The sequence below is a fragment of the Neopelma chrysocephalum genome, unplaced genomic scaffold, assembly GCF_003984885.1.
Source record: "Neopelma chrysocephalum unplaced genomic scaffold, ASM398488v2 Primary Assembly neopelma1_59, whole genome shotgun sequence".
NCBI lineage: Eukaryota > Metazoa > Chordata > Aves > Passeriformes > Pipridae > Neopelma > Neopelma chrysocephalum.
The window spans coordinates 748,203-774,208 of NW_020897714.1; the positions used below are offsets into that span (position 1 = coordinate 748,203).

The 26,006-nt window shown below is 39.5% G+C and overlaps 2 protein-coding genes across 2 annotated transcripts; both read right to left on the reverse strand.

Moving 5' to 3' along the window:
- Positions 1-1,929: 1,929 nt before the first annotated feature.
- LLPH (LLP homolog, long-term synaptic facilitation factor) lies at positions 1,930-8,032 on the reverse strand. Its single transcript, XM_027679780.1, has 3 exons — positions 7,972-8,032; positions 7,713-7,896; positions 1,930-4,816 (listed from the first exon to the last, which is right to left on the reverse strand). The coding sequence occupies exons 2-3, from the start codon at positions 7,891-7,893 to the stop codon at positions 4,653-4,655; spliced, it is 345 nt and encodes a 114-aa protein (XP_027535581.1). The 5' UTR covers positions 7,894-7,896; positions 7,972-8,032; the 3' UTR covers positions 1,930-4,652.
- A 611-nt stretch (positions 8,033-8,643) lies between these two features.
- Positions 8,644-16,674, reverse strand: TMBIM4 (transmembrane BAX inhibitor motif containing 4). Its single transcript, XM_027680045.1, has 7 exons — positions 16,554-16,674; positions 14,621-14,729; positions 13,230-13,335; positions 11,759-11,792; positions 10,657-10,774; positions 10,176-10,221; positions 8,644-9,509 (listed from the first exon to the last, which is right to left on the reverse strand). Exons 1-7 carry the CDS (start codon positions 16,654-16,656, stop codon positions 9,303-9,305), a joined length of 723 nt encoding a protein of 240 aa, XP_027535846.1. The 5' UTR covers positions 16,657-16,674; the 3' UTR covers positions 8,644-9,302.
- Positions 16,675-26,006: the final 9,332 nt, after the last annotated feature.

Genomic DNA, 26,006 nt, shown 5'->3' on the forward strand with positions numbered 1-26,006 from the left:
TCCTCTTTTCCTTTAAATGCTGTCACTATTGATAAGGTAAAGTTGAGATCAGAACACTGGAGTAGTATAGGAAGAATAAAAGGACAGGGAATGGTGGCCTTGTCACAATTGTGGAGTCTTCATTAACAGAAGAAAGTTGTTAGTTCTTTCTCACTTTTAGCTCAGAAAAAAAAATAAATACCAATGTCTGTTTCTACTGAAGTAGGAAATTGTGAACTGGACAATGCAACTGGAGAAGGGAAGGGAGGAAGCTGAAAAGAGCCTCTTCCTACAGAAGCAAGTTGTCATATGGCTCAGTCAGTCCTCCCCTGAAACCTCGCCCTTAGTTAAGTTAAAATGGATGGCAAAACACTGTCTGCATAGCTCTGGCTTCAGACTGTCATCCTCCTGACAACTGCCATAGATGACTATGCCACCCTAAGGGGCAGATTGCTTTGCACTGCTTGGATTTCTGCATGCTAAGGCTGTAGTCCCATAATCTCTGATACCAGAATAGTTCACACTACAAATCAGAGACAGATCAGATATCTGGTTTCCATCAAATTCAGAACCTATGTGATTGTTTAAGCAGCAGGTGGAAAAGGTAGCATAATAGAAACAGATGTATACTATAAAGCCTTTGTAAAGGATTCCTTTTGTTGTTTAAAAAAACCAGTTGTGACCACATATCAGGAGAGCACTTTGCAGCATGCAGCCATGACATTCTTCCTTCAGTACTAGGCAGCCCCAAACTATATTTAGCCTCCTCTATAACCAGTGTCATGTAGATAAAGCAGACTGAAAGAATCTGTAAAAGCTCACAGCTGACTTTATGCAACAGTGGAACCCACGTTATCTCAGCATTACAGCAAACCTTAACAGGGACTGTAAGAAAAAACACAGATCTCAATTATTCTAATACTCTATCCTTTACTGAGAAACACTTTCCAAACCACCAGTCAATACATTTGCTTGACCTAGTCTCCAAAATTTACTCCTCCTTAAAAACGCTGTATCTGCATGGTGGCTGCACTGAGAATTACCAATGACACAGGAGGAGAGGTGGCTGATGAGATCACTTCAGCAACAGGACCATCTGATGCAGCCTCGCCTTCATCAGCCACTTGTTCCTGGTCTTGTATTGCCTCCTACTGACACTGCTTTTTGTAGAGTACAGCTGTAAAGCAATCCAGTTGAAAAAAATTGTGGAAATAGGAACATTTTCAGTGTATCTTAGCTAATTGGTCCCCCAACCCACTTGACTACACAGTGCAGAGAAGGTGTCCCAGAGCACCGAATAACCAAAAAAGCCCAGGAACTGCACCACCACCACTGCCACTAGTTATTTTAGGCATCTGAAATAACTCACTTTGAAAACCAAGTCCTGCATCCTGGGTCAAAAAAGGGCAGACCTTGTCATCTTCTCAGGAAACTGCTGACAATCTGCAGGACGTTTAGCAATTTGCTAATGCAATTTTTATACTGTATACACACACACACACATCTTATAAACATTTCAGTAAAATGACAGTGTTTAATTCTTTCAGTGCTGGCTTTTACGCTTGTAGTTCTAAAGTGTCTGCATTATTTCCCCTACATTTTGTACACAGCTCCTTGAAATACAGCTACTACAGCACTTTGCAGGTAGGTGGCAGAGTTACAGTGGTTGGAAGTTTCAACTAAGCAGTTTCATAACAGCACAACTACAGAATTTAAAAAAAAACGAACCAAACCACAACTCTGACAGTGCCATTTAAGTTATAGTTAGATTTCCATCAGTTTCTTTAATCTACTGCAACCTTTTCTCACTCAATCACAACCTAAAGAAATTTTTTTTGACAAAGACCAATGAAATATGATATTATTAGAATGCTGTTTAGAAGATCAATTACTACTTTGAAAATCCCTCTAAGGACTTTTAAAATATGTTTTTCAGCCAAAATCAAGTATGTTTAAAGTAATTTTCTATTGTAAAGAAACATGAATTATTTTTTCCATCAACTCAAACAGAAATGTGGTTTAGATTCAGCAGTATGAATCAATTATTCAATGGCAACTACAAGTTTTGTATTTTCATTTAAAAAACAGAGTTGCTCAAAGCAGATCTAAAGCAAATTACAAATACAAACTTACAGCACCCATGTATATGTTCAAATCCCCAGAACGTAGAACTTCCCTGCTGTAACCATGAGGTTACATTTGTGCCGCATATTTAGCGAGGTTCCTGCTCTCTGTCTACAAGAGCTTTTAACCTGGATTACAGATCCGACCCAACCAGGCTCTCAAAAATCTTTGGTGACGCATAGAGAGCTCTGCCCCACCCAAGTGAGTTGTGACATTGTACACAATACACTGGTAATTGACTAAGAGCTACCTTCCACTAAAGACTGGGGTTTACTCCTTCCTTATCCTCCATTTCACCTCAAAATCAAACAGGATGTCTTAAAATAACTGTAGTTTAAGTGAACGTTTGACTTTTTCCTGGACACCATTGAAGGAAATACCTCACACAGCCAGTACTATTTCAGGAAGGAAGGAACTGCTAAATAAAAGATCAGTGCAGCATCTGCCGTGTCTCACTTGTGATTCAAATTTTTATCTGGTGACAAAAGCAAGAGATTAATAAATCTGTAAAACAAAGATCAGGGCTAGGTCATAAAAGCACAAATAGACTATTTAGTTGTGAAAATCATATTCTCTTAAGGAGGAAGGAGCAGAGGCAGAACTCAAGAGTGAGGAGAGGTTATGGCAAGTGCAGCGATGAATGAGGCAGAGTATGGCTGTGCACCTAAAGACTGAAAATAAACTGACTCTGAAGCTAGACCTTTAAACAGGAGTATTTTGCCAGTTTGATTATCTCCCCTCAGGAAAATCAGCCTACTTTCCCACTGGCAGCTGCTTGAAAGTTATCTGATTTACAAACAAGCATGTTAAAAATAGCACTGTGCTTACTGTACAGAAAAAAAACAAACATTTTTTTTTCACATTTAAACCCAAGAAGCTCCCCTCCACGTTTCCCCACAACATGTACTAAGCAAAATAAAGCCTACATCATTAAAATAGTAAAGAAATAAAACCTGACTTTTCGTTCCATTCCATTCTTGGTTAAACGCATCCATGAACACTTTCCTCTGCATGAATCAATTTTAAAGTAGTCCTAATCTAAATGCTAACATTTAGATAAGTTTGATATCAAAATCTAGACCCATTTATCTAATAAAAAATTGAGAGCAGTAGCTGTTTTTTAGCAGGGCTATTACCAACTTAATGGAAATATTTTTAAAGTATAAGGATATTATTGGCATGTAATTTGGTAATATGTGATCTATACATCTTATCAAGTCTCATTAACTGTCAATGTATGTGAAAACAGAAGATGCACTGGTATTTCCTCCAACACCCGTGTAGCTCTTTACCTGAGCAACAGAGTACTTTTCCCATAACAGTAAGAATAACAATAAACACACTGTATTTTTCCAGAAAAACTAAATGTTCTCTCACATTGAGTTCTTCTTATTTGATTTTAGCACACTACGACCTAGTGTAATTACTTTGAAAAGAACAGATTTCCTTTCTTATGCCCCAGTTATCACAACAGACACATATCACAATTTGTGGGCAATTACACAATGTGGATCCCATCTTGGAGAAAGCTGGACAAAGGTTATGCCCTGTATTGATGACTGGTACTTGAAAAGGCAACACACTGCAGGACCAGTACTATAATTATTTCCATCCTTGAAATGAGAGATATTTTAAAAACACAAGCTCTCAGGGCAACAAACTCTTCCATCTGTCATCACATGTTATTGCCAAGTAATATACATCTAACTGTAGCTAATCATTGATGTGCAATCATGCAAGATTTTAACCTATGCACACATCATAACGCATGATAGATGAGTACCATTTTAAGAGGCATAAAAGGCTACTGAAAGTACATATGAAAATGAAAATTCTTGTTTACTTTACTAAAACTTGGAAAAGATGTTAAACAAAACTGTTTTATTTCCATTCTGTGCATATGTGTTCTCTAATTTTAATAATAAAAGAATCAGTCTTACTTTCAATTATTTAGGTCCTATAATATTTCTGTTGCAGACAGCAACAGTTCTCTTTGTGAATTAAAGTCAGATTGACACTCTTTTCACTTGCAGAAGTGTCATGAAGGCTTGGTGTTGATTTCAGCACATAAAATTTTTGAGGTTATGTGCAAAGTCCATTTTCACTAATTACCAGATGTTAAAAGCAAAATGAATCAGTGCAACAGAATTAATTTTACAGAAGGATTTAAGGATACAGCAAGCTTACAGAATCCTTTGGTTATATTTACTAAAAGGGAAGTTACACTGACAAAGACCACAGTACACAAAACATATGGTTTAATTATTTTTAGGGTTTCCTTTAGTGTTTTCGGTGTTCACAGTATAAAAGATGAAGACCCTCCCCCCCTCAAGAAAACAGATAACCAGAGACAATTAGTCTACTCAAAGGCACTCAGCTTGCTTTTTAAGTTAAGGAGACACCAAGTTGATCCTTGTTTCATCATCTGCTGGCACAATAGTCTCTTCAAATTCCATTCAACACAATAAATTATACTCAGTGACCAAGCACAAAATATGTGGGAAATTTATTTTGTTGAGTAAAATATTCACAATCTTACAAAACTGGTTTTACCAGACAAGGCCTTTGGTCAACTTTGATTTTTTTTTCCCTTTAACACGCTGTGCCTTAAGCTTCTTTCTTTGCCTGGAATTCATCCATATCGGGTACTGTCCATGCTGGTCTAGAAGAGTTTTTTTGTTCCGTTTATTATCCAGGTCCATTTTGCAGTCATCTGAAAATGAAGGGTATATACAGTGAGAAAAATACCTGAATCAGCTTCATAGATGTTCTTTTGTTATTAGATTCCCCAAAATATCCCCAGTATTTGTACATAGAAAGCTGAAGGGTTTATATACAGAAAGCACTTTCCCAATCAATGCAACCACAGCCCAGGAACTTCAACAGTTGATAGTAAATGTGCAGAATTTTCCCTAAAGGCCCTTGTCTGGGCAAAGCATCTTATTCTTTAGTCTGCCATCTGTTCCAATACTGTATCTAAAAATATTGTGTGTGGTCTCCACCACAGAGACACACAACCATACAGGAAGCCATGGGATTACTGAAACATATGCACAATCACACACTTTTTATGATGTAATGTTTAAGATCTGTTCTAAAAAATTAAATTAATCTGAGTGGAAGATGAAGACAGGTAAAGAGAACAATAAAGAGAGACAACAACGGTATACAAACAATGAGCCAGGAATGCCACACTTGCCTCAAGGAGCAAGTATGACATCAAGTCTAACACATTTACAGGCAGAAAGAGAGGCTTAATCTCTAGGATCAGGAAGACCGCCCATAACCTGCTCACTCTCAAAAACAGCATCCCTAGCCAGCTAACACCCCATGAACATCGTGCCTTGGTGAAACAACAAGGCTGCAAGAGGAACACCTTGCTAAGTACTGGTTGGAACTGTGCTCTGTAATTTCATTTCAACCTTGTTTCCAAACCATCTGTACGCAACTCAAAGCTTTATCACATTGTGCCTGTTGTTAGGAGATAAAGCTCATGAGGAAAATGCTAACGTGCTGCTTCTATGGTTGAAGCATTGCTGATAGTCTACAGGAATGCACTACAGATGTGCTTAGGGAGCCCTGAGTTGGGATACAAATACTTGTAGTCTGCAGAGAATCACCCCAGGGCCCTACTGCCTAGTTGCAGAACCAAAGGCTGATCCAGCATGGGACAGGCAGCAAAAACGTTCCAGCTCCAGAAACCTTTCAGGGTATCAGAGAAACACGAGGCCTTCTTAACAGCGTGGTCTTCCAAATGACAGAGGAGATACAGCCTCCAATAATACAACAACAAAAACCCAGCAGCAGATACATAAGCTTCTTCTCAAATTCCTGTCCTATCACATGACAGGTTAATCTGTTACACAGATTAAAAGCACATTCACGATAAATGTCTGCTGCAACATAAACTAAATGAATACTCTTGGACAAAAAATATCAGTTGTTCACACAGTATAATGTTTTCATTGTATTCTGCAACCTTAAGGATGCTGTAGGAATCAGTAACAGGAAGAAACTCACTAAGCAGAAGCTGTCCAGGGACACAAAGAAAATCTATCAAAGGGGTTAAAGACAGAGAGAAGGACCAAGAAAAAAAACTATAAAGGTCAGTTATTGAAGCGACTCAATAGATACGACTATCTTGAAAAATATGTACCTCCCCACAAAGTTTTAAAAACAGCTACAAAACCACTACTGACCAAAGGCTAACCAGACCCTCCATTATTTTTTTCCTAGCAACAAAAACTGAGAAAAAAATTAAAAAAGAAATTCACAGGGTGCTGTGAAAAATACTTTAGAGTAACACAGTAAAATGTCCCTAATATATACTTACATACTTTCTTGGGCTGGAAAATTATTTACCTGTCTATGGAAAGTACATATTCTAGATAAAGTTTTTATATACTTCAATCCTTGTAACACTTGGTGATGCAAACTCCCTTGTGTCCACACTTACTGCTGAAAAGTCCTTTCACAGAAGACACTGTTATTTTCACAAAACTCGTAGTTGTTTGTGAAAGACATATATTCTTGGGTATTCCTGAGGCTGTTATCTCTTGCAAAAGCCAAGTGACAATGGCCACTTGTAGAGAAGTTGCCAGCAGAGCTGGAAGGAGGTGTAGGAATGACAGACAGTCATGCATTTGCTTCAGAAAGCAGGTTTAAGGCAATGATTTTTCCTCCAGATTCAGCATCAGAAGACTGACAACATTTAAAAAACAACTTTTACCTGGTTTATAGGACAAATCGGAACCATGGATAAAAATTCATATTATAATTTAAGCTATCCTTAACTGGGAAGGTGTTTTTATATAGCATTCTCTTTCCATTTTCAACATCAGAACATCTTAATTGCCATAAACTAGAGAAGTAAAAAGGACTACGATTTAGTTTGGACTTCAGCTTTTGCAAGAGAAAGCGTCTTTCTGACTCCTGTCCAGTATGCAGCTATTTAAAATCCTTGTTTCCACTTCCTGGGTAACTGCCCACTTTCTTTACTGATTACTTCCTATTTAAGGCAGAAAGAGGAAGATGGCGTTATACCACCCATCCCTGCACCACGTGCAATGCATCATTAATTAGTAAACCGAAACTGGCTCCGTACTTCCCCTACCTTGAGACAGTACATTTAAATAGCTAAACACCACTATATTCTTGATAAAAAATTCTATGAAATTACTTTAGATTTAGTTTATATGTTTAGTGCCCTTCTTAAATTAGGGTGGAAATTATATCCTACCTCTTGTTTAGCAGTAAACATAATGCTGTGATTGGAACAATTGCTAAGCGATGAATCTTCATTCACCTGATGTTTTCAGAGATGTCTTTCTATAAGGTACTACACAGTACATCTCCATAAAATACATTACATAATTTACATACTAAAAATCAAATGTTAATAACCTTGTTCCACAAGTGACCGGATGCAATATGGATGCCAACGTTGCGAAATGACCAGATTCAGTGCTTTAACAGCATCTTTTAGCTTTAAAAGATAAAAGTTTTCCAACTCACTATTCTCAGCGTAAGTCACAGGAACAGTAAACAACACTGCAGGACGTTCCTGCACCTGGGTGACTTCAGGAAAAACCACCCAGAGCCCAACTCACCCCTCTGTTCCAGTACTTTCTTGGGAGGCAGCACGGTTGCCACCTCCTTGATCTCCTCCATAACAACATCCGCGTTGGCTCCCAGGATCTTCTTTAGCCTCTCCAGCTCCTTGGGCGCGTTCTTCTTCCTCTTCTCCGCCCGCATCTTCCTCCTCCATTTGCTCCTGAGGCTCTTGGCCATGTCCTGCGCGGAGGGGAGCGGGCGCGGTGAGCGCGCGGAGCCGCACGCACACACGGTCACCGCCCCTTCCCCGCTCACCTGGCCGCGCACGAGGCCGCCGCCAGCACTCGCCTCAGGCCGCGCCGCCCGCGCGCATGCGCAGGATGACGTGCCAGGCCCGCCCCTGGGCGCGGCCCCGACCTCCGGCCGGCCGGGGCAGGGGGCCCTACCGTAACTCTCCGAGCGAGCGCGCAGTGCCCCCATCGCGCCCCGCGACGGCTGCGCTGCGGGATCTTATCCAATCACCGGGGCGTGTCGAGGGCGTGGGGATGGATGAACAAATAAACACGTGCTTCATCACAGGGAAAAAAGCGAGCTTTTATTCTTCGCTACTAAAACGCATTTCTAAAAGAGGCAGTAGAGAGAAAGCATCACAGTTGCTCAAACCAATCCGCAGTTTCACTTCAATAGCATCAGTCCAGTTCCAGCATGGAAAACACACCTTGTCACAGCTTGTGGCAGGACATGGATGATTTCCCAATTACTGCGTTGCCTTGTCACTAAGTCTCACTGACAGGCCAGGACAGCAGTAACAACACTGCATAGGAAGTAGAAAGCCTTTCAAAATTGTTTTTACCCTGCCTGCCCTTCCAGGATCTCCACAGTTTGGGAAGTAGAGACAGTCACGGCACTTCTCCCCGGCCAGCAAGGCTCTGCAAAGTTCATTCTCGGCACCCTGAAGTTCTCCAGTCTTGGCAGCAAGAACAGACAAAAGGCTTTCCAATTTTTATTGACACAATTAACCTTAACACACGGAAGTTGATAAAATCCCAGAATCTATCTCCAAATGATTTTTCAGGACACTGAAAGATAGGCCATAAATAATACTAAAATGAAGAACATTCCCTTTACTGGTTTTAACACCCTCACAGCTCCATAGTGACAGCCCTTAACAATAACAGATTATCTGTCAGGGACAGATAACAAAAACTAAACAACACAAATAACAAAAACAAAAACTAGAAAAAAATTTAGCTTAGTAAAATTTAGCTTAGCACAATGGTAAGCTCAGCCTACCCTTATGTGATACATACACTTATGATCAATCCCAAAGGAAACATTTCCAGCAGCTACAGAACAGCAGGGAAGCTTACTCTGGAGCAATAAGAAGTTGGCAAACTTTTTCATCATTAATTATGTCAAGTGCAAATTAAGAGATTAAAAAAGTGACCGTAATGATGACAGCATGTTAACTGCATAAAATATATGGTCTAGAGAAGAACTGTAGCTACATAAAAAGACGTTTTTCCCCCCTAAGGACGGATTAGTATTCATGGAATGAAAAAATAATATAGATTCAGTCTCTAGAAGACAGAACTGAGTTTGCAGATCATCCAAATTGTGCTATAGTCAAACCACACCACTTTTGGCTATTTTTTATTAAATGTTTCCAGTAAACGCAGCAGGTGTAAGAACAGATTGATGATGTCCAAGTAGAGATTGATTGCAGCCAGTATGTACTCTTCAGGGGACAATTTGTGCATCAGCAAATGAGTGTCATAAATAATAAATCCACAGAACAGAAGAGCTCCAGCAGCAGCAAACACCAACTCTATTGTCTCACTATAGAAAAACAGCTGGAGGTAGACAAAATATGAAAAAAAAATTGTAAATTTAATTTTCTTTTCAATATTCAAACTATGCATAATGATATGCCACACTTAAAACACGGTCTTCCTACTGTTATGTACACACAAACACGGTATTATGATGGCATTTCAATGTCCTTATTCCATGTATTCCCCAGTCACTGTCTCTTTAACTGAGTAAAAGTGCCTCCACATCTAAGAGGGAGGAAACTCTGGTCTGCAGAGTATTAACAACAATTAGAAAAACAAAATACAGTTAAAACCCAAATGATCTCCTTCCCATTCTCTCAATCAAGTAGTGGATCTCGACTGACAAATTTTGTCAATCAACACGAATACCCCTTTAATATTGGGCAAGAACAGCACCCAACAAAAATCCAAATTGGAAATGACTTGTTAAAAAATCACCAGTGCGATCTGGAATAGTCATGAATCTGGTTAGGCATTTTCTTTAAGTTACATTGAGCTGTCCAAAACCTTTTTGTTCTACCAGAAGTTAGTAAAAGCTCAGGCTCTGAGCAACCTGGTCTAGTGGAAGGTGTCCCTGCCCATGGCAAGTGGAGTTGGAACAAGATGATCTTTAAGGTCCCTTCCAATCCAAATCATTCTGTGATTCTATGAATATCTTGTAACCATGAACACAAGGTATCTTACCCTCAATAAACCTGAGAGGATTAAAATCCACAAACAAGCAAAGAGTCTGAAAAAAAATTATAAATTGTGAGCAACAATATACTTTCTTTTAAACTTAAAATATCCTCCCTTCTTACAAAACCTCTTCTTAGATGCTAACTGTTCATTGGTGTCAGAAGTAAGTTTTATAAAGTTGTCAGAAGTTACTTTCTAACTTTAATTTTTTTAAAAATATTTGAAACAGCTGCCTTCTGTCTCAGTGAAAACTCCAGATAAACTAGTTTTCTAGTGGTTTTAAGAATTATAATCACAGAAAAAAATTTACCAGAAAAGCAGAACTGTGTAAAATTAATAATTTAAGATAAATAAAACCCTCACCATTCCCTTGAAGCAAGTTCTTTTGACCTGTATTCCTTATTACAGCTGCAAAGCTTGCTTTAAGAAAGAAAAAACAACCTTAACAGAAAATAATTTTCTGAAAATCATCAATATGACAACATACCCTGCTCCAAACTTGCTGAAGTCTCTCTTTGACTGCAAAGTATATGCAGTCAACCCAAGAAATACAGCGGTAGTAAGAATAAAGGCTTGCAAGACGATGGAGACATCGTAGAAACTAACTATAAACAGAAAAAGTAATCTGTCAATTAAAGAACACTACACCATGTATTTGCTACGTTACCTTTTGAGGAAACAGAAGTTTAAACTTTCACAGACAGGAAAAAAAATCTTAACTGTGAACAAAAAAAAGTAAACTATAGCTGAACTTGTCTTTGCACTACGAATTCATGATCATAGGATTCAGGGGCCTTGCACTGAGTTTGACAGTTTCTTGATAACTGTAGCTTCTTATATGGAAATAACAGGTCTTCCCTACTCACAATTAAAAAACACTGCCAAAACAAAAATATTTTAAGCATAGGTAAGTGAGATCTTAAGTGAAAAGCTATCTGAATTTTTCATGATATTGAAGCAAGGGTAAAAAACAAAATTCTCTCCAAAGGCTCAAAACTCTCCAAAGTTTTGATCAGGGGATAGAAGGGGAAAGGTTACAGAAATGAGTGGAACCTTTTTTTTCCCTCCTTCCTCCTTAATCTTTCTTTTCCCCAAATGACTTTTTTTTGCAGGTCATAAGCCACGATGAAGACGTTTCAGCTTATGCTGGAAACTATAATGCAAAGTGATGCCACGATTTGTCCACACACCACTCCATTTCACAACCCTAACCATGAAGTACAGAACTCTCCAAACTCAAATTCCCTTTGAGGAAACTGAGGGGAAAGATAGGGATATTTCAACTTCAGATCAGCTCTGCTAACAGCTGCCTTATAGGAAAGAACATTGATAGCTATACTGAAAGAATTCATGGCACAATTCATTTCTCACTTCAGGCTTGTACAGTTTCAGTTCTTGATCAGAATCCAGTTTTCTCCCTTGATTCCCTGATTTTTTGCTAAACTCATATCACTGTCACTAAAATTTTCAAACAGGATTCATGATCATTTTAGTCACATCTAAAAAACTCTAATGGCAATTCATACAACAGACTGTATTCCTTTTCCAAATTCTTTACGGAATCAGACAATAGGATGGCTACCATTTACCTGTAATGGCAACTGTCAGTGCTTCCAGCAGCGTCTACAAAAAGCAAAATCAAAAAATTACATGGATTAAAAAAAACAGACCACAAAACACTTGTAGACTTCACATGCAGTGAGTCCCATTCTGCTACATAATCCCAGCACAGTACATTAGGTCTCCTGTTAAATCTCTGTATATGAAAATATATTTAGTTTTCAACAAGAAAATGGCAATCACACTGTCTTACTGTGTGGAACTTGTGTTTCATAAAAAGTAACTTGTGTTACTTGTTTACGTACAGACTGAAAATGAGTGAGAGACCGCCCCTATAGAAAAATGCCATTTACATTTTCTACTTAAAACACACAGCATTCTTATTACATTTCTTACAAACTATTCAAGAAGCTATACAATTAATACACTCTTAATATCCTGTTAGACAGCTGTCTAACAGTAACATAAAGTGTCTGCATCAGCTTCCTTTTCCCACTAATCCTTGTTTTGAAACAGCTAATTTTAAAACACATTTTGAATGTCTGGGATGAAGGCTAGTATGGACTCTGAGTTTTTCTAAATGATAATTTCAAATTGAGTTTCAACATAATAGAACATGAGAAAACTCTCTATGTCATGAACCAAGGGCTCAGAAATAACAGAACATTTAATCCATATTTTGTTTAAACCAATTTATCACACAGACATTTGAATTCTTCCATTCCTATATAATGTAATACTTAAACTGTTATTTTACAAACTCCCACACCACATTTGGCCAAACTGTTACATCACTCCTTGTTACAGCTTCACTTGTTAAAAGTTTTTAAACATTTTATTCACCTGCAAGAGTTCAAAAGTCAGGAAGCATATAACTGTGTCACCATTTAAGCAATCTATTACTTATACAGCAAAGCTGTCTTTCCGTTTTACACAAATACAATTTAGGCAACTTCTAAAGCATCAAATTCTAATTGAGCTACTGTGACTCTTCAGAAGATTGACTTCTACATTATCCAAAATATCCAAGAGCAATCATTAGCCCATATCTAAAAGCTCACAACATCAGGCAGGAGACTGAAATTTAAGGACAGCTCTGACTCACCTGCCTGTGCTGGAAACATGCTCAGAATTTAGCATCAAAAAGACAACAACTGAAGAAATAAAAACATAAGGCTGCTTTAGGCCTCTGCTGGAGGCTATCCATTAAGCAAATAAGGTAACAGGAATGCCTCCTCCTTTCCTACTGAGCAGTTTCATAGACAAATGCCTGACATCAACAGAACAACAAGAGCAGATACACAGATTTCTACACACATCAAGAAACCTGACCTAGAGCCTATCCAGGAACAACCTGTGGACAAAATCAGATCTTCATAAGCACATAGGATATCTTTCAAGGAATACAAGAAAAACAAATTACCTACCACTAGTTTCAAGGAGTTCATCACAATGCAAAATATTCTAGGGACTATTAAAATTGAATTTATAAATACTTACAAATACAAACAGCAGGTATAAATTAAGAGGGTGCTGGTGTCTGTAGAGGGTTAGTGCCACAATTATAGCCAAAGATCCAAACCCAGATATCAAAAGCAAGGCAGGCCTGTAAAGTTCCAAACAACAAAAAAAAAAGTAGTCAAAATTAAACTCAAATATTTGGAAGACTAAAAAACAGTTTATATAAACCCAAGGTTTTAAGCGATCACCTAGACACAGATATCCAAAATAAATGTAATGAAAGTCTATAATAAAGCTGTTCTAAAACATATCATTACAGATAATCAGTTAAAAATAGTCACAAAAAATGACATCTTTTTCATACTGAAGCTAAGGACTACGCAGGAATCAATCACCTGGAAATGAACCCATATAAAGAAGAAAATCCATCTGTATGAAACTAAAAGTATTAAAGTATATGCTATATTTTGCCTATTATGAGCTCCACATTCAGAGAAGTGTTTTTCATAAGCACCTGACTGCAACAAACACAGGCACTAACTGCACCAAGGAAAATCAGTACTGACCGGAAAGTATCATTAGATCATTCAGGCAGACCTCCAAGAAAAAAATGGACCAACATCAAAGAAAAAAATCACAACAGTTCTAAGTGAGAAGGTCAATTTTAAATTATCAGATTTAAGTAGAAAACTGTAGTTTTACAACATCTGTTGCATGTACTATAGCTTATACAGAAACTGAAATTTTCATATAGTGTTTGAGCCTCCTTTTTTATTTGGGCTTTGAAGTGAAAGTAAAAGCCAAGTCTGCAAAAGCACTTGGAGGAAAACAGAAACTGGACTCCTTTCCCAGCTGTTCCTTTCCCTGGCCTGTTCACCACAGTTTGGATATTGAGACTTGTTTTTTTATCATGAAAATTTGAGATGCAAAATGAAGCAAGTCCTCGGGAATTTTAGCAGACTAGTTTTCAGGGAAACAACCAACCAACACCACTCCTGAAAAAAACCAAAAGATGGGGGGAGGGAGGAAGAGGAACAAGATATGATTCTGCTTTTTGGGACAGGTATCTATAAGCAACAGCATTCCAAAGAGATTCTGAAAGTACTTAGACCATAAAACAAGAAATGTCAGTAACTGGGATGTTCTGCAACTCATGCATAAGTTTGCATAGCTTAAATACTAAAATAAGCACTATTAATAAAGCATTGATTAAAATAAACTTTCACTATAATGAAATTTCCATAATAAACCAAAGACAAAAATGTCAGAGAAGAAAGATTATTTCCTAATCAAGTTACAGCATTTCTATTACAGAATTAAAACACGGGGTATAAAAATTATTAGGAAGACTGAAGTGTTCCAGAGCAACATAAACTACATAAACTATACTTAACACATGCTAAACATCTCCATTTCATTTTAGTATTTACCTTTCATGGACAAATGCCTGCACTCCAGCAGAATACAGAAAAATTGCAGATGTGACTGTGGTCAATAGAACTTGAATGGAAAGAATGCTGTAGACTTTCCGTAGAAAAGCTAGAATAAGGAAAATAAAAATGAAATCACTTTTGAGTTACACTTAGAAAGTTCAACAGTAAATCAGATACAAGTTTTCATTTTCATAAGGAACCATTAGAAAGTCATAGTGAAAAAGCACAGAACAGTGTTGTAAAAAGCCATTTTTCCTTAAAAAAATTGACACAATTTTTACATTACATTTATTACATTTTTATTATCACATTAATTAACCAATAACAAAATAATAAAAAGGAATATAAAAAAACATTTGCAAGGAATTTACTTTGGATATATTTAAAAACCTATGTACACCTATGTCTCACTACACTAACAGCATACCTTCTCCATCATGTTACTGGTATATAATGGATCTAAATGCTGGAAGATTAACTTGGAAGTTCTGTGGAGGGCAGAAACTGCCATAAAGTTTAAAAAGGAAAACTTTTTACAGTAATATCTATTTGTTTGCCCTTCTGCCGTGTTAAATATTGTTTATCATCATTTGTGACTTGCACTGTACTGAATGGGTATCTACAGACACAGATTGCAGGAAAAAATAAAAGAATCCCAGAACTAAGCTAACAGGTTCTTAATTCTAGAATTATGGAAAGCGGAGAGTAGTTCAGGACATACAGATATATCATACAGAGATTCTCGTTGGGAATGCAAGGAGATCAAATCCATTGGGCAAAATGCTGTGAAAAGAAGAATAAGCTTACAGGGAGAAACAATTCAGTCATTGATAGCACAGCCTAAACAAGTTTAAGAGCGCATACTACGAGGAGCTGAATTACCTGCTTGCAGCAGGAAGTTAAATACACTTGTAAGCCATGACAGACTGGGACCTACTTGATTGTGATAAACTGAACAAACCTAGAAGTAGCCTCCTAGCTAGCACAGCTTTCTCCCCCCATTACTAGATGCATCAGCAATTTTACTAATGGCATTATCTCTTTCATATCTCCTATTGCCCCCTTAATTTTTCAAACAAGGAAAAATTGTATTTTTATAGGAAAAGGTTTCCTGATGATTAGAAATATCTGATAAAAAATTTCACAACATGCAGCTGTTTTTATTCCAAAATGCTTTCGCTAACACTGTAACTATTTCAGTAAAGATTAATGATTAGACACATTCTGAGATTATTCAATGCATTTGAGACCTGCACATGAAGAGTAGAGCAGTATTTCATGGGCGTTAATATGACCTCAAGGTATGCCAGGTGCTTCAGCAGAAGAGACAATATTTTATCACCTCACAGAAGAAATCCAAGTCCTTCAGTCTCATGGCTAAACTTCCATAACTACAGACACTGATTCTAGCATGTATGAGTCACAGAATCAATCAGGTTGGAAAAAACCTCTGAGATCATCGAGTCCAACCTATGACCGAACACCACCGTGTCCAACAGACCGTGGCACCAAGTGCAACGTCCAGTCTTTCCCTAAACACCTCCAGGGACGTGCATCTTTCCAGGTTCAATGCACCTCACGTATTATGTCTGGGCTTCAAAATCCGTCACTCTGGGCAAAGTCATGTCTGAATCTACAGCGGGTTAACCCCTTCTCATGAGAAGATCTACCCCCTTCACGCTTAGATGACAAAACCTTTCGCCAGCCGCAGTCCCTCACCCGTGATGCTTAACCTGGACTAAGTAACGCCCTAGCTCCGCACTCACAACCTGTACCCAGGTTAAAACACCGCGCAGAACCTCCCTTCAGCCCAAGGCCAGAGGCGATGGGGTAACCAGAGGCACTTGCTGGGAGGGCGGGCGCGGCACTCCTCGACTGCTCAGCCGGGGGGGCAGCGGTGGCTGTGGCGGGGGTCATGCGCAGCCCGTACCCATGCGGATGTGGAGGCTGGCTGCGGCCACGCTGTTCCCGTAGTTGAAGTCATCCTCGATGGAGCCCCGCGGGTACCGCTGCTCCGCCGCCATCGCCGCCATCGCCGCTTCCGGTAGGCGCGGCCGCGCGTCGCACCGCCGAGCAGGGCACCCCGCCGAGGGCCGAGCGCGTCGATCGGGGCAGTCCGCCTTCATCTCGGACACCGCGTCCTGCAGCTGCTTTAGGTCTGGAAAGGAAGTTCCAGGGACTGAAACAAACCCGCCCTTTGGCTGGTTTTCACCTTTGATTCGCATCTCTCTGCCATGCGGAAAGAGTGCTCCAGCGAGCTGGGATAGCTGGAGTTGCCCACAGCTACAAACAGGTACCCGCGTTCAGCAGTGCCTGATAAAAAGGTGTTTCGGACGATGATACTCCCTGTCAGTGTGTACCCCACTAGAGAGGAGAGTCACTTCCATAAAATTTTAATGCGAAGCAGGCTTTTATCGCGGCTCTCTCCGAGTTCTGTGTCCCATCCTTCAGACTCGATGTAATTCAACAGAACTCAAAGGTGCACGTTTCTCAGGCGTCACACAGCACTTTGTACAAGCGGACCTTGTATTTGTGGAATTGCCCCCCGAGAGCTGGCAAAGGTGGTAGCTCACGCTGAGGAATCCACAAAAGCTGGGGTTTTGGGATGTGGGATGGGGAGCGCAGTATGTTATGTTTTTAACTTGTGAATATTATCTGAAGTGTGCCAAGACACTGAAGCGATAGACACTTCAGAAATGTATTTATGAGATTAGATGGGAAGTGCTTTTAAAAATTGGAAAATAGAGGCCTCAACTGTACTCAGCTTCTCAAGGGAGAAGGAAATAAATTATATGACTGTATGATGAAATAATATTGAGCAGTTTTTCTACTGAGTTGACTTAAGATACTACATCTCATTTGCAGAGGCAAAAGATATGAACATGACTTTATATTCTGGGAAGTATTTGTGGTTTTCCTAACATAATTTTTAGTCTGCATTTTTAGTTGCTGCAGAGAAGGATCTTTCAACTTTAATCCTGAATTTAGAGATTGATGCATTCTTTGCATTGCTGAATAGTAACTGTTTTGAAATAATTTTGCTGTCTGCTTTGTTTTGCATGCCTCTGCAGAAGAACGACACTGATGTTCTCCCAGAAGAAGCATTCAGAGTTCTGGTCAAGCGTGTGGTATTGCCTTCTCCTAATACGTGCAGCGCAGTTTTCTTTAAAACGCCTCTTAGAGATGGCCTCGCTTCTATGTGAGAAACCAAAAATTTCAGAGAATTGCTGCAGAGTTGACTCCTGCAAATAGTTTAAGACTAGAGATGACTGAAGAACAAACATAATTGTAGTCTTCGAATACTTTATAAAAGGCTATTGCAGTTCTCCAGCTGTGGAGAAAGTATAGCTTAAACTGCAGTAGGGAAGAAACTTGAGAACTTTTAAGAGTTATCAGGGTAAAGCTGTGGAATAGTTAGCCTGGGGTTTAGGCACAGGCTGGGAGATAGGAGATGGCAGGAAACAGGCATGTGAGCCTTTGCATTTTCACACAACAATCTCCTGTGCAGAAGATGTTAGTCTGATATAAGTCACCAAGATTCAGTAATGAGCTTATTCACAAAGGCAGGAGAGAAAGCAGCAAAATATCTCAGCGACACCACTGAGAAGCACAGTCTGCCAAAGTTGCTGCAGGTGGGAACGGAAGATTATTTACATCTGCGATACTGATAAAGCCTGTGGTTTTCGTGCCCAAAGAGAGCATCATTCTTGTCTTGAGATCTTTTTTTGTTACTTGCAGACGCATACAGAATGCACTGTGCTGTGAGCAGTTCTTTGCAGTGACTGTAGTGAATGAAGGTTTAATAACACTGAGCCTGACTGAGTGCTTTCGATGTCTGCAATTTTCCATTCCTCACTTGAGAAGGTATAGTTTGTGAATTGCTAAATATGCCTTATAAAAAGCAAAGTATGTTTTACATTGCCTTTCTTTTCTGTATTTGATGTTTTTGTAAACATACCTCCATCACACTATTTTTATTTGAAACCGCTGCAGTCCCGCAGTGACTGGCTTAGGACTGGCTAGACACTTCCCCTCTGAGTGCATGCGTTCAGGGGTGAAAGAGCCTTCTGTTTTCCCAGGTTCTGGTTTGGGCTCCAGTATGGGGAGCTCGCTCTCACTAGAGACCTGGTTAGGGACCATGAACTCCTCTGTGCCTTTTGTCTGCATTACACATAATCAGTGGCTTGGATGGAAAAAGTCCATGCTCAGAGGTACTTGGGAAAGGTACTTGGAGCATTGCCATGATTCTGCTTCTTTCCAGAGGTTTGTTTTTAAATCATTGTGTCAGAGCCCCTTCGTTTGCTGCAGCTTTGAGCAGTGTTCCCAAAGTGACCCTTCTCAGCATCTCTTCGATATAAACCTGTGTATCTTCACATCGTAATGGCTGTGTTGAGGCAGGACTAAGTGGTCTCCTCTTCCCAAACTGCAAAGTCCATGACCTCTGTATGGCTCCATACAGATGCACAAGGCACAACCGCTGTAGCGTTGCTGGAGTGCGAGGTGTGCAGGAGTAGACTGTCACATGGGGCCCCGTGGCTGCCTGCCAGCCTTTCCACAAAGAGGTAACATCCAGGCAATTTGCGTTCAGGACAGCACAGCACATGTGGTTCAGATGCAAAGCAACATGGGAAAACAGAGGAGAGAAGTTTGATTATATGGGTACATCCGCATGGCCATTAACAGTTAATTTATCCCCAGGTATACTTTGTTCTTTCAATTTTAAAATAGTTGGCTAGTTAAGTTAGAGGGATCATTTTATTGTGTGACCCTGAGGAATTTTAATTTGAAGAAATGTGAGTTATAGCAGCTTTCCAGTATCTAAGGGGGACCTACAAGAGAGCCAGAGAGAGACTTTTTACAGGGGCATGTAGTGATAGGACAAGGGGTGATGGCTTTGAACTGAGAGTAGGTTTAGATTAGATATTGGAGAGAAATTCTTTACTATGAGGATGTGAGGCACTGGAACAAGTTGCCCAGAGAAGCTGTGGCTGCCCTATCCATGGAAGTGTGCATGCCAGGTTGGATAAGGCTCTGAGCAACCTGGTCTAGTGGAAGGTATTGCTGCCCATGGCAGGGGAGTTGGAACTAGATGATCTTTGAGGTCCTTCCAACCCAAACCATTCCATGATTCCATGAGTTACTGTGAAATTATCCTCACACTCAAAAATATGAAGTTTTCAATGGGAAGTGGAGACAATCTCGTAATTGTAAAGTTATTCCAAATTATCTTTCAAAGTGTACAGTATGTAGCTGCAAAACCATCATAAGGGCAGGAAAATAACAAAGAAACTCAGAGACAGATGCGCCATCTGTTGCTGTAAAATCCCTGTTGGTGAATTTTCAAATCCACTGATCCAGGGAAGAGATTTTATCTTCTTTAGTACTTACAGTTTCATGAGAACGACTCTGCCCTTTAGAAAGCAGGTCACGAAGCCAAGCTATGATTATTCCAGAAAGAAAAAATTCTTTCAATGTTTCTTTGGTTTCCTCAAGCCCACATCTTTCACCTGCATTATATATTTTTTTCATTACACCTCACCATATTGTAGCTCAATTAGGCTCTTTTTTTTCCCCCTGTGCATTGTTGATGAGACACACCAGGTTAGTTTTGGTTCTTGTACTCACTGGAGGTCTCATGCAATAAGAAATGGGTTGTGCCAAGAAACAGAGCTATCTGATGGTGATAGGTACTAATCCATTGATGTGGATAGTACAAGCTTATCTGGCAGGGAGCACAATGTGGAAGTTAACTGCCCAGACCTTTATTTTAAGGATTATGAACAGCTCTTGAACAGACATGGTGGTTTGATTCATGCAGTTTGGTGAGATGTTTTGAATAGGGTCAGAGTGAGTATGTTTCTTTTTGGAAAAAGGAATTCAGGATAAATATATCTCTGCAGTTAATTGAGTATTGCTCATAGTTAATAAATTAATCCTAGCGTTGAAAGTCTTCTTTCGAGATGTTTGTCCATTTATACAAGTCTCATATCTTTCAAAGGTGCAATCTTAGTTTGACAAGCTGAGGTATTTTATATTTTAAGGTCAGGATCAGTCTGAAATCTGTCTTTGCTTATAATGACACCTTTGTTATTTCAGTAGAGTTTTAAAAAAGAGCATTACCATTTTATTCCATGTGTAAGACTGAATCCTAGGAAAATATGGAGTGCTACACTGACAGCCCAGATATAGGTAATTTTTCCTTTCTTTATATATGAAGGGGTTTTTCTTCTTTTTTCGTGCAGGTAACGTTACAAACTGAACCAATTTAATAGCTGCACTGCCTTGTGAAATAGCAGATGGATCATTCTTGAATTTGTTTCTCTGAACAAAACATCAAAGTACACTCTGGTTTGAGTTTGCTATTATTTTGTTCTGACTCAATTTAGCAGTAAGAGCTGCTTAAATTTTGGGATTGCCATATGGAGTCTTCTTATAAAACCCCTAACTACTCTCTCTGTACAAATTCCAATGTGGTTTAATTGTCTTCAGTTGTCTTCTCTGGACAGCCTATATCACCTATACTGGCTAGCCATTCTGTCATCTAAAACCTGAATGTACTCTTGTAAATTAGTTTATGTCAACATTTGAACTCATTTTGTTGTGACCAATTTTAATTCTGAACCTTTTATTTCCTGGCATTTTGAAAAGTTGAGGTCAGATTTGCTTATTTTTGTTCAAGTGTCTAGTTCAATCTGATCCTGGTAAGAACTCTGATGTATAACAACATTAATAGTCTGTATGCTGGAAAAAACCCTTTGTTGTATCTGCAAAGCCAAGCAGATGCCCTGGTTACCTTGGAGCATCCTAAAAGGTACTGGATGCCAATGCTTAAGTGCATATGTGGAACATGTATCACGACTGGGATGGGGACACGGCAAAGGCAGAAAAGGAGGAGAAGGAGCTGGCAAAAACCCTCAAGGCGTTGGTTATTCCTGTGAAAGAACAGATATGTAGATATAGGTTCACCCTGAAAACCAAGTCAGCAAACCTCCTTTGATGGAGATGCAGTCCCTTGTCTCTGCTGAGACAGCTTTGTCAGCACAGAAGTACCCACACAGATTATGGCTCTCTTTATTCTGGGTGCATATTGGTGTTAGCAAAGCCAGGAGGAGAGGAGGACACAGTTCACCCTCAGGCACTGCTTGCACCCAGGTTTTGTCTAGAGGGGCTTCATAAGGCACAAGGCATGCCTGAAATCACCTTATCTCCTCATCACACACAGGTTGACCCCAGTGTTCAGAGGCTACATGCAGCTCCTGCAGTGCCCTGTACAGAGGCTGGGAAAAGAAACAAAATGTTCAGTGTCTTTCACCATCTTCAGACAAAAATACTAAGAGCACCAAGGGGCCTTGGGCCATGAGGTGCTTTTAACTATTAAACAGCCCTTAGTTTTCCCACTTTTTTTTTTTTCATAGCTGAGTGGCTTTCAAGACACTTGCTGGAGCTTCACAGCATTGAAAAATATAAAAGTTGTGTGAGATGTTTGTTCTGGTGCTGATGGAACAAGACTGTTGGCAGCCTCATGCAGGCTCTTTGGGAAGTGTGTCAGAGGCAAATTCTTTGCTTATTCGCAAGGTTAGTTATTTAGCTGTCTGAAGCAGACCAGTGGTAAGTCTCAGGATACAGGTGCCAGATACATAGTTAGTGCTCCCTTTGCATAAGGCAGAAACAAAGTTCATGGCTCCAGACATAGCAAAGTTCTTCCATTTCACTTCAAGGTGCCTCTCTGGCACAGCAGTCAGAAAAGACTAATACAACTTCATAAATACTACACTTGGTCCAGCAACCAAGAAAAGAGTTGAAGACAGATCTCTCGAGTGTTTCCTAGTGTTAATATTTAAATACCATTTTTAAAACATCAGTGAATCTCGTGTAATCTTCTCAGAAACTAGCAGGAAGAAGAGTGGCTTATTCATCAGACAGAGATTTGGATAATCACAATTGAATTTTTAGCTAGATGTTCCTTTTAAATTTTGATTTTGGCTGATATGCCTGAGAAGTATTATTCATTGGTGTGTGGTACCTTTGTGGAGCTGGACAATCGTCTTTGTTGTATTCAGCATTTTTTCAGTACTTTTGTCTGCATCATCCATGCTGAAAGTGTTTGGGAAACCCCTACCTCCTGTGAAAACTTTTTTTTTTTTCTCTGAAGTGGAATTAGGGTTAGATGTTTCCAATGCTTTTGGAACTGAGATATATGAATGTCAGAAGTTAATGTTGTGACTTAGAAAGCAGAAGCATCACTTCTGCAACAACAAAGCAGCTCAGCAGCCCCTGTTCCTTTGAAAAGAATGAATTAAGTGTTTTGCTGTATATCGAACTCTGAAGGTTTTGACTACCAGGACTGCTATTAGTGGCATTACCTCTACAAAATGCAGAATCATTATACAATAGTTTAGGTTGGAAGGGACCTTTAAAGGCCATCTATTCCAATGCCCTGCAATGAGGAGGGGCAGCTTCAAATAGATCAGGTTGCTCAGAGCCCATCCAACCTAACCTTGAATGTTTCCAGGGATGGGACATTCACCACCTCTTTGGGCAGCCTGTGCCAGTGTTTCACCATCTTCATTGTAATCTCTGTGGTGGCTGCCTGCCCACTACCATTATGGGACTGCATACGCACGATTTGGTTTTCGGCATTTCTCCGCAGCTCTCTCTGCGTTTCCCTTTTATTAGCGTTATTTGGTAAACAGCAGCTGGTGTTGTCATTCAGTTAACCAGAATTCCCAGGATTTTTGCTGACCTAGTGTTTTGACTTCACACAACCACACTATCATTCTGTGACTGTTTTCAGCCATAGTAAACCATGCACACTATTAAGTGGTTTTCCACTTTGAGAACACAGCACTCTCTTTGTCAAAACGTCGGTCAAGGCCAAAACACTCCTGTTTGATCCTAATTAACTGAATGCAGGTGCAGCTGGCTCAGCTCGTTCCCACAGTTAGTAACAGCCAACTTTAGGATATGGGCTGGTTGAATTGGCTGTAGCATATGGGTCTTGTCTTGGTCTTGTGAAAAGGTCCTCTGCTAAGACACCAGCTGTGCTTGAGCTCTTGCCCTCCTAACAGTCCAAATTACATGAAGGGGAAGGGGTAAGTCTGTGTTGAGACATAACCTTTATATCTTTTTCTTTTTAGGAAAGCTCAACCATATCAAATTGATAGGTCAAATGCACTGATTAAATTTAAAGGAAGCTGGTTTTGACAGGACTGTTTGGTTTTAAGCCTGTTTCAGAGAGAGCTGATACTGAGCACACAGAAAAGCTGCCAGAATTATGTAGGAGTGGTAGTTACACTAAGAAATTGAGTGATCCAGGTAAATTTCTACTGTAAATCCCTAAACTTGGCCTACTGTCATCTGTGTGAGATCTTATTGATCATTCTGCAGCATTCATCATTTGGAGCATATCTGCATTGCATCCTACTCCAGTTATTCAATACTGCTTTTGGTTTTTAGAGATCTTTACCTGAGAGAAATCGATTTTAAAATTATTTTTGTAGGTGGTTGTCTCTGTATCTTAATGAGTTAGCCATTACAGTGATTGATTCATTAAATCTAATACATGGTGTTACACATCTAATTAGAAATCTAAAATCTCTGCTAAACACGTTCTGCCAATCTGTACCTGTACTAAACACGTACCTGCCAACAAAATAGTTGTAATTGCAATTGAACCCTTTTAATGGTGGTTTCTCGATTCCTGGCCAAAAACCATAATTGTTCACGACTGTTGTGCAGTTGCTTTAAAACACTATGTTCAAAATTAGCAGCTGTGTTTTAGATGCTATCATTTTTCCTTTGGCTGAAGCTCACAGCTGGGTCAAGATTCTGCTTGATCATCTATGTGAAGCCTCTGAAGGGATCAACAGATGTGACAGTTAAAAAAATTAACATAATTATAGTTATTAATGAGAATTCCAACTTTATGAGTTTTGGGGAACCTATCCCTTTATATTCAAACATTAATTTCACCTTTTTCAAAAATAACTATAAAAAGGAGAGAATAATCTATCAACTGGTTTCTGAAGCAGAACTTCCAAGGTATTTTCTAAGTACTGGATCTCAGTCTGAGGACTCCTTTGCTCTAGTATAAAGCAGGACTGAGATATCTGATTCTACATGGCTGGGATGCAAGACATTTCAGGTAAAAAGTCCAAAAAGGTCCCGAACTCAGTGTAAGCTCCTCTTGCAAATTAAAAAAAAAAAAAAATTAGATTGAAATGCCCTCCACTATGCCTCAGGGTTTGTTCCTTCAATATGAGCAAACACGCACTTTATGGACTTTAACTCCTAGGGCTGCCAAGGCAGACTCTGAATTTCCCAGGTTAATAGAGAGTTCCTCTGTGGAAGTCTTCCTTGCCTAGCATGAGTCCTGCCTGTGTTAAAGCAGGGGGATTGTAGCTCCCTTGTTAGGTCTGGGACCGCCTAATAGTCAAACTGCTGATTTTCTGAAGTGCTTTACAGTACACGTGGCTACACCAATTATATTGAAGATCTGTGTACTTTTTTGAGGGTGTGGAATAGGGACGTATTTGAGATTGCTTGAGCCAGAAGTTCTTCCTGGAAAGGTGGGGTTTAGAGTCACTCTTTAATCACCAACTTTAAGTAGTAATTTTAGCAGAGTTTGCATGGACTTGGGACTGACTTGAGATTTTACTGTCTCCTAAACTGGTTCACTTGAGTTTTATACAAAGATTTATTTACTACTGCATATTAGCCTTCATTAGAAGGAATGTGGATGGAAGTGCAGCAGCTCATCATGAAGAACTTCAGGAGTGAACATTTCCAAAGATAAACTTCCACAGGAAACCATATTTTCTTATAACTTCATACTGAATAAAAGATCATAATCAGTACAAGCTGAACTGTGTGGTGACTGCTGTTTGTGTGCACAAGAGGAAGGCAATGGGCACACGGGGACTGGTGGCAGGGAGAGGGTATTGCCTTTTTGGGTGGCAGCCTACGTTCCAGCAGCTTAAGCTAATTATGAAGTCACAATTTTAGTTAACATTTGACCCAACTATTTCCTTTGTGGATATCACGTTAAAATGTTACTCAGAGAACAAACTACTCCTTCGGTAGTGTTCAGGCTTGGGACAATATCAGTTAAAGTAACTTTTCCTGTGCAGCAGGTTGGAGCTCTGGTACACACCAGATACCAGTGTAAAAGTGTATGGCTCCAGGTATGTGGCAGGACCTGCTAGTACTCAGCCATATTGTGGTGCCAACAGTTTGAATATTTCTTTGCCGGTCTCAGAAATACATGTTGTGGATGATATTTCATAGGACTTCTTAGGACTTTTACCCAGAGATGGAAATGCACACACAATCTCAAAATACTTGGAAAATTGTGGTATCTGCATCTATGTCCTGAATGGAATAG